General features: G+C 38.9%; 1 protein-coding gene across 4 annotated transcripts in view; it reads left to right on the top strand.

The window, feature by feature from the left end:
• septin12 (septin 12) overlaps window positions 1-14,409 on the top strand; it is an 82,522-nt gene extending 68,113 nt beyond the window's left edge. For all 4 annotated transcript variants that reach the window (XM_073857341.1, XM_073857344.1, XM_073857343.1 and 1 more), the window contains 7 exons: window positions 7,159-7,247; window positions 7,419-7,549; window positions 8,859-8,976; window positions 9,885-9,980; window positions 12,127-12,223; window positions 12,417-12,468; window positions 13,239-14,409. In XM_073857341.1, the coding sequence (XP_073713442.1) occupies window positions 7,159-7,247; window positions 7,419-7,549; window positions 8,859-8,976; window positions 9,885-9,980; window positions 12,127-12,223; window positions 12,417-12,468; window positions 13,239-13,398 (743 nt within the window). In that variant the 3' untranslated portion in view covers window positions 13,399-14,409. The remainder of the gene's footprint in view (window positions 1-7,158; window positions 7,248-7,418; window positions 7,550-8,858; window positions 8,977-9,884; window positions 9,981-12,126; window positions 12,224-12,416; window positions 12,469-13,238) is intronic.
• The last annotated feature ends 784 nt before the right edge of the window (window positions 14,410-15,193 follow it).

The following is a 15,193-nucleotide window of genomic DNA, read 5'->3' as shown; positions in this document are numbered from 1 at the left end:
CACATCAAGCATCTTATGTTACAAAGCACGTTTGCCTGAGTGACTTCTGAAAGGATGCTGGAAAAGTGACATCTCGACAGGAGATGCTTGGAGGCATGACCCCTTGTCACAGCTCTCCAGTATTTGATCTTGATCAGTTCCAGAAGAAAGAGAAATTAAAATGCCTTTGAGGGGGGCGGATTAGGAATGATCACACAACTTCAACCGTTGCGATCTGTCCTTCATTATGAGTTTTGAGATACAGTATAAACTAAAAGATATTGCCGGGCGTTATATACTAAGCAGAAGTTGTGTTCTAGGTTACCGTATGCACACAGAGGCGCACGTATCTCCCAAACATCCCGCATACGTCAATGAAAGGCAATGAATCTCTATTTTGCTTCTGCCGGCGCCACCATGCTTCATTGAAAAGAGGCGTGAAAGGCAGATGGCGTAGCCAACTTCACCAGTTCTTTAAATGGAAGCATTGTGCGTATGCTTGTGTTAGCCTGACCTTAGTAGTTATAGCAGTCACACCCAGCTATCCATCTTTATTTTTTCACTGAAGACGGGGTCTTACAAACACAACATTTGATAACGGTCCTCTGTATGCAGTATTGAAAAACGGTGAGGTACAATTTGTTTTTATTTTGAAATGGTTACAAGGTCTGTAGTAGGGACTAAGTCATCAACTGCACATCGCACCCAAATGTAATTACCTATGTCACTTTCATCTAGGTCAAAAGTTTGTGAAGTTACCCATGTATGATAGTTTAACCACAAGTCTGAACTTTTAATAGAATGACCCACGGCTTAGCATAGTGGATATGTAGGATATAATGTAACGATTCTGCACAGGATGTTGCAAGATGCTGTGAAAGTAATGTCGCCTCTTATAGTTTTAAGTGTCAGTCTGTTGATGCGTGAAGGCCTTTGCCGGGCTGGGTCATTGGCGTAGCGTGCTATGTTAATTGCATTAGTGCCCACTTGACAGCAGAATTGTATGAAGACCAATGAACTCCACCCCCAATCTGGATATGGGTGTAGAAATATCCAATTATGAAACCCTACGGAGAGCTTGCGGCACCAAGGCTATGATGTTAATTATTGCTAAAACCTTCTGCAGGTATCCTGGCCACAAAGAGAAAACTTCAACCCTCAGCTTGCTGCCTGATGGTCTTGAGATGAGTCATTTGGTTTTGTTTTGGGGCAACGTTTCAGTCTTAGATCTGCTTGTTGATCTCTCTTCCGGTTCTGACTTCCCCTTGAAAAGGTTTTAGACATGACGAGTAAATGTGACAGTCGATAGCGTACTATTACATTAGCTCAGTTTTTAACTTTCACTTCAGTTACCAAAGGTTGAATCGGTTAAGTCAGATCTGTTTATAGGCATGAAACCATTTACTTATTTCCTGTAATTCTGTACAGGAATGGCAGCACATTTTTACTTTTTTTTTTTTGCTCTCCAGGACGCAAAAGTGTTTCTTCAGCATAATAATCAATGGAAATTTTTGTTAGTTTCTGTATAAGATCAAGAAAAGCAGCATATTAAGTGTTGTGGTTTCAATGCAAAAAGTAGGTTTGCAGAGGAACCACATAGCATCTGTTGTATATCTGTCCTACCATAACTAAACCTCATTTTTCAGACCTGTTAAAACTTATGGCCCTATAGTTTACAATTGTTTGACATGTAGAATGAGACCGAGTGCGGTATGAGAAGCTGGGTGTGCTGTTTCTTAACAAAAGAAGATTGAAGATAAGTTAAGTTTGTGATTTCCTGAGATATTGCAGTGCTTTAGGAGACAACCCTCACTGACTTCTCAGCGTAGCACAACGTAAACATCGCAGTGAATGAGTGTTTTTATGTTGGTCTTCGGAAAGACAAATCGGTAGAGCTTGACACGTTGCATAAACATTGCATTTCTTTTGCTGTTTCGGCTGCATTAGCCGTCATGCGAAAATTTATGATGATCTCTTTCATTACAGTGGAAAAAATAAGGAACACACATCATATTTCGTCTCGCGTTGTTTACATTAAATTACTTGCGGTCTACCACGCATTGGTAAGAAAACTCGCAGTAAAATCTCTCTGTAGTGTCTCAGTTGTTTCTCCTGGAAGACAGTGACATTACATAGAGTGCAAATTGAGACTTTGCTATTTCCTGCTTCTCATATTTGTTTCCTGGTTTCTCTACAACCACAACCAAATTATCTGAGCTATGAAATCCACATTACTTTGATAGATTTATACCTCTTGCTGTGCATCAACAATTTCAGGAGATAGCAGATTTCTGACAATAATAAATCTAGAACTTTTGGTACAAATTCTTATTATTAAAGGGGCGCTTTTGTCTCCTAGCAACATGTTTCTTCCTCATTAGAAATTACTCCAGAATTCATCAGGGTAAATATCATCTTATAGGTCAAAACATCTGCACATACTTTAATAAGGATAGAACAATTGAAATATTAGTTATAATACAGGAACATTTTTACATAGTTCTTTCATTTATGTTTCTACTTTGTCTTAAATGTTTTTTTCCTAAAATGGCTTAAAAAAATTAGACAATTTTTAAAATGCATTAAGAGTATGTAAATGAATGTAGTTCATATAGGTAATTTAATAATAATCTAGATTTGAGTAAATTTGAGATGATCGAGTTCATACCAAAATCTCCAATAGGTTTTGATCCTGTCAGTGAATTCCAGGCTGAAGTCTGAATTAAGAGCATCATAGTTTGATTTTACTTTAAAGGAAAACACCACCATTTTTCAATATTTTACAATGTTCTTACCTCAACTTAGACAAATTAATACATACCTATCTTTTTTCAATGCGTGCACTTAATTTTTGTACAGCCTGTCGTAATTTTGTTAGCATTTAACCTAGCCCCATTCATTCTTTAGGATCCAAACAGGGATGAATTTAGAAGCCACCAAACACTACATGTTTCCCTATTTAGAGACCGTTTAAGTAGTTACACAAGTAAGTATGGTGGCACAAAATAAAACGTGGCAATTTTTAAGCGGATAAAAATGAGAAGTATATTGTATGGCGGAAGAGCACTTAGTTTGCAGCACTTTGACTTCGCCGCGCAGTAACATCATCACTCCTGACTACTCAATATTACTGCACCCCGAGGTCAAAGTGTTGCAAACTAAAGGCCGTTTCACACGGTACGCAGCAACTGTGAGTGTTTAGTTCTTTTTCAATAGGAGATGTGCGGAAAGCGGCAAAACGGGGGCGGTTACAGAGGTGAAGCGGAGTTGGTCCACGCGCCTTGCTCATGTTCCCAAAATCCTGTCCCTTTTACAGACAAGACTCTTAATGGCAGGCGCTGTTGAAGATAAACAGATTTCCACTAAATGCTGCACAAAACGCTTCCACTACACGAAAAAAGCTGTAGCCGCGCAGCCGTGTGAAACGGCCTGTTGTTTGAAACACTTCGACCTCGGGTGCAGTAATATTGAGTAGTTAGGAGTGATGATGTTACTGCACGCCGAAGTCAAAGTGCTGCAAACTAAGTGCTCTTCCGCCAGACAATATAGTTCTCTTTTTTTCTGCTTAAAAAATTGCCACGTTTTATTTTTTGCCACCATACTTATTCGTGTAATTTCTCATGTAACCGTCTTTAAATAGGGAAAACATGGAAGTGTTTGGTGGCTTATAATAATAATAATAATAGATTTTATTTATAAAGCACTTTTCATTCCAAAGAATCTCAAAGTGCTACAGTTAAAAATATATACGACAATGCAAATAACGTCCAACAGTTAAGTGCTACAATTAAAAATTAGAACCACAATGCAAATAATAAAATAATCAACATAAAAAAGCCTTTCTAAAAAGATAGGTCTTCAGATCGGCTTTAAAAGAGTCCAGGCTCTGTACTGTTCTCAGTTCAATGGGGAGGTTGTTCCAAAGCCGAGGCGCAGCTGAGCAGAAAGCTCTGTCCCCCATGGTTCGGAGCCTAGTGGTGGGAGTCTGAAGAAGCTGGCTCCCAGATGATCTGAGGGTACGAGTAGAGGATTTCACAGAGATAAGCTCTTGTAGATATAGTGGTGCTTGTCCGGTGATGCACTGATGTGTGAACAGAAGAATTCTAAATCTATCCCTGTTTGGATCCTAAGGAATGAATGGGGCTAGGCTAAATGCTAACACATTCACAGCGTGCTGTACAAAGATTAAGTGCACACATTGAAAAAAGTTAGATATGTATTAATTCGTCTAAATTGAGGTAAGAACATAGCAAAATATTGAAAAACTCTGGTGTTTTCCTTTAATTTAAATTTTTGACATGATCTTAGTCAGTATATTAAAAAATTCAAAGTTATGTGTCACAAAATGTTTTTTTTACGTTATATGTAAGATGATTTTTTTAATTTAGAAAACAATAAATCACATATGAATGACATTATCTGAATTTGTGTATACAGGGTCACAATACTGACTTGTCAAATCTAAGCTCTTTAAGTTGAGATCTCTTATGGACACAGGTTTCTGTGTCTTTTCTCATGAGAAATATCTAGACGCAAAAAAAAATTTCCACTTGCTATCTTTTTTTATCTCATTGATTTCTATAAGAAAATATTACAGAGATCTCATCTATGATTGTTTTTTCTTATGGGCTCTGCAGTTTTAGATTTGAGACACCACGTCTAGCAGATGTCTTGCTGTCTGCAGTATTGGCAGTATGTGCCTCATTCTATCTTAACAGAGTACAGAAGTATCACAGTCACGGGGTGCCTGACACCTCCACGCAGTACAAAGCTGTCCACTGACCCTCACAGCCTGTGGAGAAAGTCTTCCTGTACACTGACCGCCAGGGGAGACGGGTGTTACACAATCCACTGTTCTCTCAAAGACTGCACAGTGCAGAAAATTAAGTGCATGCCCGCTCAATACTACCATTCAGCTTGGGTCTCTCACTGGGGGGAGGAGGCTATAAGGGAAGCTAAACTCTGCTTAGTTACAGAATCACTCCATGAGAAGGACATAATAGTGGAGATAATGGCCCCAAAATAGGGCTCAGACACTTGAGCCATTCAAATATATTAATTTTATGTACAGCAAACAAATTTGCCCAAATTTTGCCTTTTACAGTTAAAGGTGCAGTGTGGGTTTTTAGCGACATCTAGCTGTGAGACTGTGAATGGCAATCAATAGCTCAGTCCACAGATCACTCCTCAATTTCAAAGTACTGAAGCTACGGTAGCTGCCACAGGACAAAAAAAATTTAATTGCCTGAGACAAAGGCCCTGTCCCAAACGGCACACTTCATGTGGACTTTCGGTCACATGGCCTTAAATTGCGTATCCTTGCTTAGTCTAAAAGTCAGTAGGGTGTCCCATCTGTCATTTTTATGCTCTGAAGTGTGCTCATCAGCATGTGCTTTGCACCCTTGATGATGTCGTCAGCAAAGCCTGCACTGCAACAGGCTTCACACACTTTACCAACCCAGAAGTCCTTGCGATAGATCAATCAGACGACGGAAAGGAGGAATTCACACGGATGGGCAACTTTTCTTCCTAATTCCAGCGTGATACTCGAGTCTGCCCCAAAAGACTCCGGTGCGCCCTTGTGGACTCCCTTCAAGGGTCCCTAAGGTCTGCACTAGATGATGTCATCAAAGTGTGAACTCTGAGGAAGTCCCCAAGTCCGGAGTGTGCCATTTGGGACAGGGCCGATGTAGGGACGAAGCACGCTTTGGGCTACTGTAGAAACATGGCGGAAATTTCCATGTAAGGAGACTCGCGGTGTGTGTAGATACAAATGGCTCATTCCAGTCCCAACCAGAAAACGTGATTATGCAATCGCATGATTCAATGCATAATCAGCCAAAGTCCGCATATTTTTGCGGGGGCCGCATTTTTTAAATACGCCGCACTTTCGCCGCATAAATTGCAGATTTCTGCTCGCACAATATGCGGGGCTTGCATGATTTCATAATCCCGCATTTTCGTAGCAAAAAGTCATATATATCTTAGCAGAAAGTTGAAAAATGTTGCATTTACTTCACACATGCACAGCCCTGTCCCCTGTTGTCATGGGAATGTAGGAAGTGACGTTATTATGCGACATGCACGTAATTATGCAGTTTTTTCAAGTTCCCCCAATTTTGGCAAGTTCCCGCAATTTCATCGCATAAAATTTCATAAATATCCCACATATTCCATCACATTTTTTAAGAAAACGTGCCGCAAGATCAAGGACTTTTGCATGCATCAATCACTACAAAAAACTAATTCTGTCATTCTAAAGTAATAAAAACACTACAGTTCATTATGTAAGATTTTATACACTACTGATAATATAGTTTTGTATTTTATATTGCATTTCTATTAAGAAATTCTTCTAAAAGTTCCACATTGCACCTTTAAATGGTAGTTTTTAGTCTATGTATATGGTGTATGAGTATGAGCTCCCTGCTGGTTTTACGAAAAATAAAAAAACAGGTGTAATGCACTTATAGACATCTTCCACTCATATTAATGTCCTATACATTGTTGTAATCTGATGTTTTATAATCTAACAATGGTAGATGTAAGATGTGCATGTGCTATAATTCTTCATAAGCAACACTATGTTTTGTTATATAATTCATTTTAATAGTACTTTTATACAGTACAGTGTTTTGGGGGTCACTGTATTTTCGGGGCTTCAAGATACTGAAATTCTCTCTTGCTGACGGCTTAGTGAAAATGAAAAATTGATCTTCATCAGATACAGTAATAGAATTCTGAATCCCATGAACTGGAGTGTTGACTGACAGTTTAATTTTTCCTCATTACAACCTCAGATTTGCCTTGATTGCCTCATCCAGAAGGATTAGACTGATGAGCTAACGGCAAACGTCAATCACCGGATCGTGATCTCTGTGCAGGGATACCGTAGAGCTCCCTGGCTGCGCAAACACCTTATTAGATTCTTATTGCAGACTGACTTCATGTGCCACAAACAAAGCATGTCTGCAGCATTGTAGATAGAGATTACATGTAAGGTTTAGGGTCTTACCTGATTAGTCCCCAACAATTGGTATTGCTAGAAGACGACAGATAAACCCACTTTAAGTCATTTGCATTCACCTCTGCTATGAATTATGGATCACACTTGAAATGAAACAAACATTTTCACATGGGCTCTCTAACTCGTTTCATTTTTGTCCTGTGATTTTGTAGTCATTGAGGAGAAAGGAGTGAAGATGAAACTCACTGTGATTGACACACCTGGATTCGGAGACCAAATCAACAATGAGAACTGCTGGGAGACCTCAATCTGATTTGTACTGTTTACATATACATGCATTTGGAAGATGCATTTATCTAATGCAATTACAGTGCATTCAAGCTATACATTTAATCAGTATGTGTGCTCCTGGGGAGTCAAACCCATGAGTATATGTCTAATGCTTATCCATGATGTCTCTTTCAGCTGGGAGCCTATTGAACAGTATGTGAATGAACAGTATGAGAAATACCTGAAGGAAGAGCTGAATGTCAACAGGAAGAAAAGAATCCCGGACAGTCGTGTCCACTGCTGCGTCTACTTCCTGCCGGCCACTGGACACTGGTGTGTGTCACTTCCTGCAGCACACTTTTAATAGTACACTAAAATGTTAAGCATAATTAAACATTTACTTATACAATATGTCATTTTGAATCAATATTTTTGGTTTAATTACTGTGACAAATAGCTGTACAGTCATATGGTCAATAATGCAAAGTAAACTGTGGTTTCCAATATGGTGCCCGCACAGAGTCTGTGAGTTGCCCGCCAAAGCACATTCTATTAATAGCCTTAATTTTAATAATAATTTCTTAATTTTTTTATATAAGCTTGGCTTCTTTTATGTATGTTAACATTTTAAACAATTAAGTAAAGTAAAATAAAATCAACAAGTAAAACAAAAAGTTTTGAGTACACTATATTAAAAAAGTAGCCCTCCACAGGGTTCCCACGGGTCCTTGAAATCCTTGAAAGTTTGTGAATCTTGGGGAGGGGTTCAAAGCCCTGGGAAAATTTTGAAAATATACCTACATAGATAGATACAGGTCATTGAAAGTGCTTGAATCTATTTTATGCAAGAAGTTTTCTTAAAAAAATCCATATTATTCCCTGTGTACAGTTGGATAATGTCATGAAAATTCTAGACTTTTTGAGCACACGTGCTAAACTGTTCGCTTTGGATGCTTTTATCATCTGTATGCGAATGTTGATTCATACCAAAATGCTTTTTTGCATAGTTGTGTTTAACACATGAAAATGTCTCGGGTTAAGTATGTAACTGTTGTTCCCTGAGAAGGGAACGAGACGCTGCGTCTCCCTTGCCATACTTTCTGCATCCCTGTAAAGCCGTCTTTGGCAATATTTCAGAGAGCGACATACTTCCTGGCTCCCGCGTCACCCTGTTTTTGTCGTTAAGCCTCATCATTGGTTAAATTTGATATACACATTCAGACGCACTTACCCCTGGAGGCGTCCTCAAAGTGTCATTGCAGTGACGCAGCGCGAGTTCCCTCGAAAGGGAACTGTAACAATGTATCTTAAAAGATAAAACAATGTAACCTTGCTCTCATTTGAAATGTGTCCCCATATTTAGTCCTTGAATTTGAGGGTATTGGACCTGGAAAGTCCTTAAAAAGTCCTTAACTAACGTGTGGGAACCCTGCCTCCAGATTGTTTTATACATCATGGTAGCACTTGGAGACCCCTGGTATACATTATCTCCTATTTTATAAAAGAATAAGATCACAGTCTCTACCTATATTATTATTAATTTTTAACATAAAACAGTACAAAATAATTGCATACTTATTTTATGCAATGGACTAACAAATTAAGCATGCACTTAAAAATTATCCACTTTCCTTTCTTATAGGTTACGCCCCATAGATGTGGAGTTCATGAGGAGACTTGGGAAGATTGTAAGCATCGTCCCTGTGATCGCCAAAGCAGACACGCTAACTCTCGAGGAACGGCTAGAGTTTAAGCAAAGGGTGAGATGCTCTCCAGAACTCACCTTATGAGTCTCTATCATCCCTTTCATATATTTAAAACCCAGTCACACACACACATTTAGTCCCTCATATAATTAAGGTCATGAATATGGACGACCTGCTGCCGTAAATGTTGGGAATGTTTGAAATTCACAGCTCAGATTGAAGATTGAAAAACCTCAGCTGTATTTTGCATTTGAATCTGCAAAGGTCTTTTTGGCTGCTCGCTCTGCATTGGTCAGGGAGGGATAAATGAATAGGCCACGCTAAGGTTACGAGCGGCGGAGAGGCGTGCTCTCCTCCGACTGATGTATAGCTGCGCCTTCAGACCGGGCCGGGAGCCATCAGCGCTCCCTGCGGAATGATTTTGGACATCTCCAACTGCACGGACCGCAGGGCCCGAGCGCCCCCCACGCGTGCGCATCTCTTATCAATATACACCAAACAACACTCCTAATGATGTACTCCGTCATTTCGGCCCATTATCCAGAGCTGTCTCTCACTACTCAATAGCCCAAGCCGAGCTCAGAGCGGGGGCGGACGTCACACTGCGCTCAAGATATCAATCGCTGATATCATATCCATGTACAACAGCCGCACTCCAAAAACCTCCCCCGCACGCACAAATACAGATGGGAGCTGAAGCATTAAAGTGTCATACTTTGCACCTCGGGCCTGAAATTCTGGCGTTGGGAGGAATTTCATTGTGAACTCGTACACTTTTACCGTGGCCTTTTAGTGCAGGAATGCTTGAGGGCCAAGATTGATGGTAGTAAAATACAGCAGCGGGAGATTTGAGGGATAAGGGCTGCTGTCATATTACGCCCGTGGGGTGATTGTGGTGGTTTGTGTGTGGTTGCTTGTTGAAATCAGTGTAAATCCATCTAACTGGAAGCCTCTATTTCCAGATAAGACAAGATCTCCAGGCCAATGGGATCGGAGTGTATCCGCAGAGAGAATATGATGAGGATGCCGAAGATCGAATACTCAACGATAAGATTAGGGTATGAGGACACTTCTCATTGACTTCAACAACCTATTAAGAATAAATTAGTGGTGCTTGCTGAGGCATCTATTGTACTACAACTATTGCTCATGCTGTTGATATGAACAATGTTCATTTAAACTGTTCTGGTTAACTTTGGTGTACATCTCATCCTGTTGTTAATATAAATAATGACATAAACAATCTCGAACAATCTTAAAGGGACACTTCACCCATTTGCATTAAGCTTTGTATAGTTAGAACCCCAGTCATGTTTTTGAATGGTCGTGGGTCATTTCCTCAGTTGCCGCTGAGACAGGAGAAATACAGATTTCAGTGTTGCACTTCCTTCTTTCAATGATGTAAAAATCATCATTTTGCATCATTGAAAGAAGGAAGTCCAATATCTTTGTTGAGGGGGTGAGACTTCAAACACCCCTTTTCCCTGTCAAATAGGCACCAAATTCATATGACCCACTTTTAATAAAGATTAATGTTTCTACAGGTGAAATGCTCCTTTAAATGAAATAAAACACATCAAATGATACAATGTACTTATGTTGGCTGGTAGTTATATATTTTTTTATTACACAGAATTTATAAGGGTGTGTCACCATTCTCCAAAACCTCGATTCGATTACATTTTCGATTCTAAGGTCACAATTCGATTCTCGATTTCTACTCTTTTTTTGAAAATGCTATGTCATTTTTATGCCATACTTTTATTAAATATAATATCTGACCTTGAACCGGAGATGCCCTGCCATGTTATGGTACAATATGGTACACGTACATACCTGATAAAACGAAAACTTCCTGTCAGATAAACATTCATTACTTTGTGTCTTAAAAACGCGCTTTTATTACTATCAGACAAGATTGTGAGACTATAAGTCATGTTTAAATTATGTTTTTATAACTCTTAAGCAACTTAAATAAGTTGGTGTGAAACTTAAACAGATCTCAGTTCAGAGAAACAACCGGTCCTGGCACGCGCGCATGCTCTGATTAAGTTCAGCTGTAGGCGGGAGGCGCTTGCTGTTTTTTGTTTCCCATGTAAAGGACAGCTCGCGTGGTGTATCCTGCATCTGGCATGCTATCTTTTGACTGGCTGTAGCTAGCTAAGTTAGAGGAGGTTGACTCACAGCACTCAACGAGTGCTTTTTTCCGCATGGCAAGCCGACTGGACGTGCCATGGGGGCGTGGCAGCATCGACGATTCCATTCTTTAATTCAAAGTTTGAGGTTGTGACTTAATTTCGATTTTAAATCAAAATCGTGACACCCTTAGAATTTATGATAAATTAATGTATTTTTTTAAATGTCAGAACAGGCCCCTGGAACCCCCCAGTTTGGGAACCACTGCCTACATGATACATGAATGATACCTCAAATTGTGTTTTGGTTAATAAGGTGTTTTTACTTTTGTAAATGATTTTCATTTAGGTTTTCAATGATTTTCAATCATTTTTTACATGATAATAAAAGGATGAAATAGACTTTAATAGAAAGAGGAACCATATTTAGGAACCAGAATAGACTTGGGGTGGTCTCTTTTGGACAGAAAGAAGCGCCGCAAAAACCTAGCAAATATTTTAATTGGACATTACATTAAAAATTACATAATAATTAGGGGTGGGTATTGGCAAGGGCCTCACGATACATGGGTCATGATACAATGCATCACGATATGATACAATACGTTGCATGTTGCGATACATTGCAATGCTTTTTCTTTTTTTATCAAAAATGTAAAAAAATAAAGCAGATTTTTTAACCTTTTTTAAGCCAAAGTGCGTCCACACGAAAGCTGCATGTTTTAAATTTTCTGCAATTTTTTCACTTATTGGCCTTATATGACAACTGGACAAGCGACAACTACAGCAGCGACGGAAGAGGTCGTTTGAGGCACACAGAGGGATTATTACATTTTTAAAATATCGATAGTAGAGATTGAAATATCAATGCAATCCAGTGGGAAAATCGTCACGATAGTTAGCTGTATCTATATTTTTGCACAATAGCCCACATTGCCTTAACACAAAGCATCGTTCTGGCAACCTTCCCTACCTTTATAACATAAATAGTTTAGCATAGGCTTTTATGGATAGTTATGATATGTGTGGTTATAACTATGCAATAAAACATCTTTTCCTTCTCTCTTAGGAAAACATCCCATTCGCTGTTGTGGGAACCGACAAGGAACATCAGGTGAATGGAAACAAGGTCTTGGGAAGAAAGACGAAGTGGGGGATCATTGAAGGTGAGAGTCTGTCGTGTACGGTGTAATTGACAGTTGTCGAACAAAAAAATGTAATGACGTCAGACCATTTTCAAAAGGTTCGGCTGTTCATAATTTACTTTATTCAACACTGCCATCAAGTGGTGAATGGAGAATATGCACTTAAGCAAAATCTGAATAAGCTAACAAACATGAAATTTTGTGTTTGTTTCAGTTGAAAATGTTGCGCATTGCGAGTTTGCACACCTGAGAGATCTTCTTATTAGGTGAGTTTTGCTCTCATAGTAAATAATGTGACCTTGTCTTTGAAATCCAGGCTAAAGTCTCAATTTAAATATGAGATTTGGACCATCAAAGTTTGATTTCACTTCCATTTTGACCTTACTTCAGTCAATATTAAAGATATCAAGGTTATGCTTTTACAAAATGTCCTTTAAATTATTATATGTCCTATTTACATATATATCACTAAAAATGACATTTGACGGATTTTCACTGCAGGGTCACATATACACTGCAAATTGTAAATAATGTGGGCCTTTATTAATCATGTCTCATTCATGTTTAAAATCAGCCACATAAGTAAGTCTCATTATTGTAATTGTGGAGCCATTAAATACAATAAGTGAAGATACCTGGAGGTAAAACAACCTTAGAGGATGAAACTGGAGGCAGGAAAGCACAGCTGATGTGCAATGCCCCGTGTGCATGGTTGTCCTGTGAGCTTAGTAAAGGACAGGTTAATGACAAGTCATACAGGGTCAATCCAGGTCACAGTGACACATAACTCTTGAATGGCTGCCAGCTGACAGATGGTGTGAGAGATCATCCCTGCTAAAATCGGAAACAAAGGATGACCTTGGCTTTTCACACTTTTACTGTAAAAGCAAATGTAGTTCAAACTCTATTCAATAGTTTGTGTGGATGTGATGTCGTAATGCCTTTTTATAATACACAATTTAATAACATTATATTTTACACCATGCATATTATCTTGTGAAATTGATAGTGTGCTCTGCTGCGCTCTGCTTTAAAGGTCTCATCTGCAAGATCTGAAGGATGTCGCTCACAACATCCACTATGAGACCTACAGAGTAAAAAGACTCAATGAAAGCAATGCAAACGGATTGACCCTTTCACCTTTGACCTTGGAGAACGGTACCCTAGAGAAGAACGATGCAGAAAGTCAACTCTGAAAGGGACGGTGACCACCGCGCGCCATTTTCACACGTGACGCTGTCTGTCCTGCCCCCGTCGCAATGGGAGAGATGAACATTCCACTTTTAGATAGCCGTTAATGGAAAATCTACACGTTTGACTAAAGACACTTTTATTTTTGAGAAGAATCTATATTTTGGGAAGGGATCAGGGTTACAGGCCTGAGAACGAATAGTTGATGATGTGTTATTGAACCAAGAAATTTTTCCCTCTTTATATTTTTTCTATTTTGATATCTTTCACACATGTTCTTTGCCTCACGCTGGGCGAATGAATGGCACAGCGCTTTGGCATATTGGACAACGTGTGTGCGCCTACATGCCCCACTGGAAGAGAGAAATCCCATAATCCCTATCTGCACATGTACACTGAACCAGCAATGTGACGTACCTTTTGCTCTTTTATTTTAAGAAGTAATTGTTCTAGATTTTTTACAGCAAAAAAATCTTTTTTTAAATAAGAGAAAAAAAACTTTAGACAAATATTTTTGTTACCATAGCTGCTTAGTAGCCGAAGGTATTTTCTTAACAGATACTTTTAAGAGTTTAATTACTGCTATTCAAGAACAACTGCTGTGATAAAACCCAATGTGTTTTTATAATGGGAAATATTTCAAATATAACCTTTGACCTGTGCATGGCTGGTGTCAGATATACTACTATTGATACAGTATTTTCTAATAGAGACAAAGAAAAAGTTGTCCATTTGAACATACAGTAACAGGTCAAGTTTACAGTCATGCGTTTTTAATTACTAGTTAACTTAGCTCTTTTAAAGGTACATCATGTTTACTTTCCCATCAAGAGTCTATCGTACCATTTGCTTATGGAAGCTACTGTACATAACCATATTTTTATTTCCTACAACATCATCATGTTTTTACTCAACATGTATTAACAGCTTCATCATGGTTTCCTTGTTATCAAATATTAATATTTGTGTAAACACCATTGATTTATGATTAAAAAATTACCACCGTTCAATATTTATGTGGGGCCATTGATCAGTTGATTGGTTTAATTATAGATATTAAAGGGATAGTTCGGCCAAAAACGATATTAAACCCATGATTTACTCACCCCCAAGCTGTCCGAGTTGCATATGTCCATCGTTTTTCAGACAAACACATTTTCGGATATTTTAGAAAATATTTTAGATATTTCTGTTCATTAAATGTTATGTTACGGGGTCCAGCAATAGTCCACGACCTTCAAGTCCAAAAAAGTGCGTCCATCCTTCACAAATTAAATCCAAACGGCTCCAGGATGATAAACAAAGGTCTTCTGTGGGTAATCCGTGCGGTGTTTTTGTAGAAATATCCATATTTAAAATGTTATTAACTTTATAAACTAGCTTCCGGTAGCGCCGCCATTTTGGAGTGATGCGCATTCAGGATGAGAGCTTACGCAGCGTACAGAGTTTCTCTGCTGCTGCTCGGTGCCCCCGCCCTCCGAATTTGTCATACGTCACTAAGAAAAGTGCGTACACTACGCTAATCCTCTCTCCTGAGTCTAAGATGGCGGCGCTACCGGAAGCTAGTTTATAAAGTTAATAACATTTTAAATATGGATATTTCTACAAAAACACCGCACGGATTACCCACAGAAGACCTTTGTTTATCATCCTGGAGCCGTTTGAATTTAATTTGTGAAGGATGGACGCACTTTTTTGGACTTGGGGGTCGTGGACTGTTGCTGGACCCCGTGGCATAACATTTGATGAGCAGAAATATCTAAAATATTTTCTAAAATATCCGAAAATGTGTTTGTCTGA

Source organism: Misgurnus anguillicaudatus, chromosome 19, assembly GCF_027580225.2.
Source record: "Misgurnus anguillicaudatus chromosome 19, ASM2758022v2, whole genome shotgun sequence".
NCBI lineage: Eukaryota > Metazoa > Chordata > Actinopteri > Cypriniformes > Cobitidae > Misgurnus > Misgurnus anguillicaudatus.
This window is presented reverse-complemented; position numbering and strand designations above follow the sequence as displayed.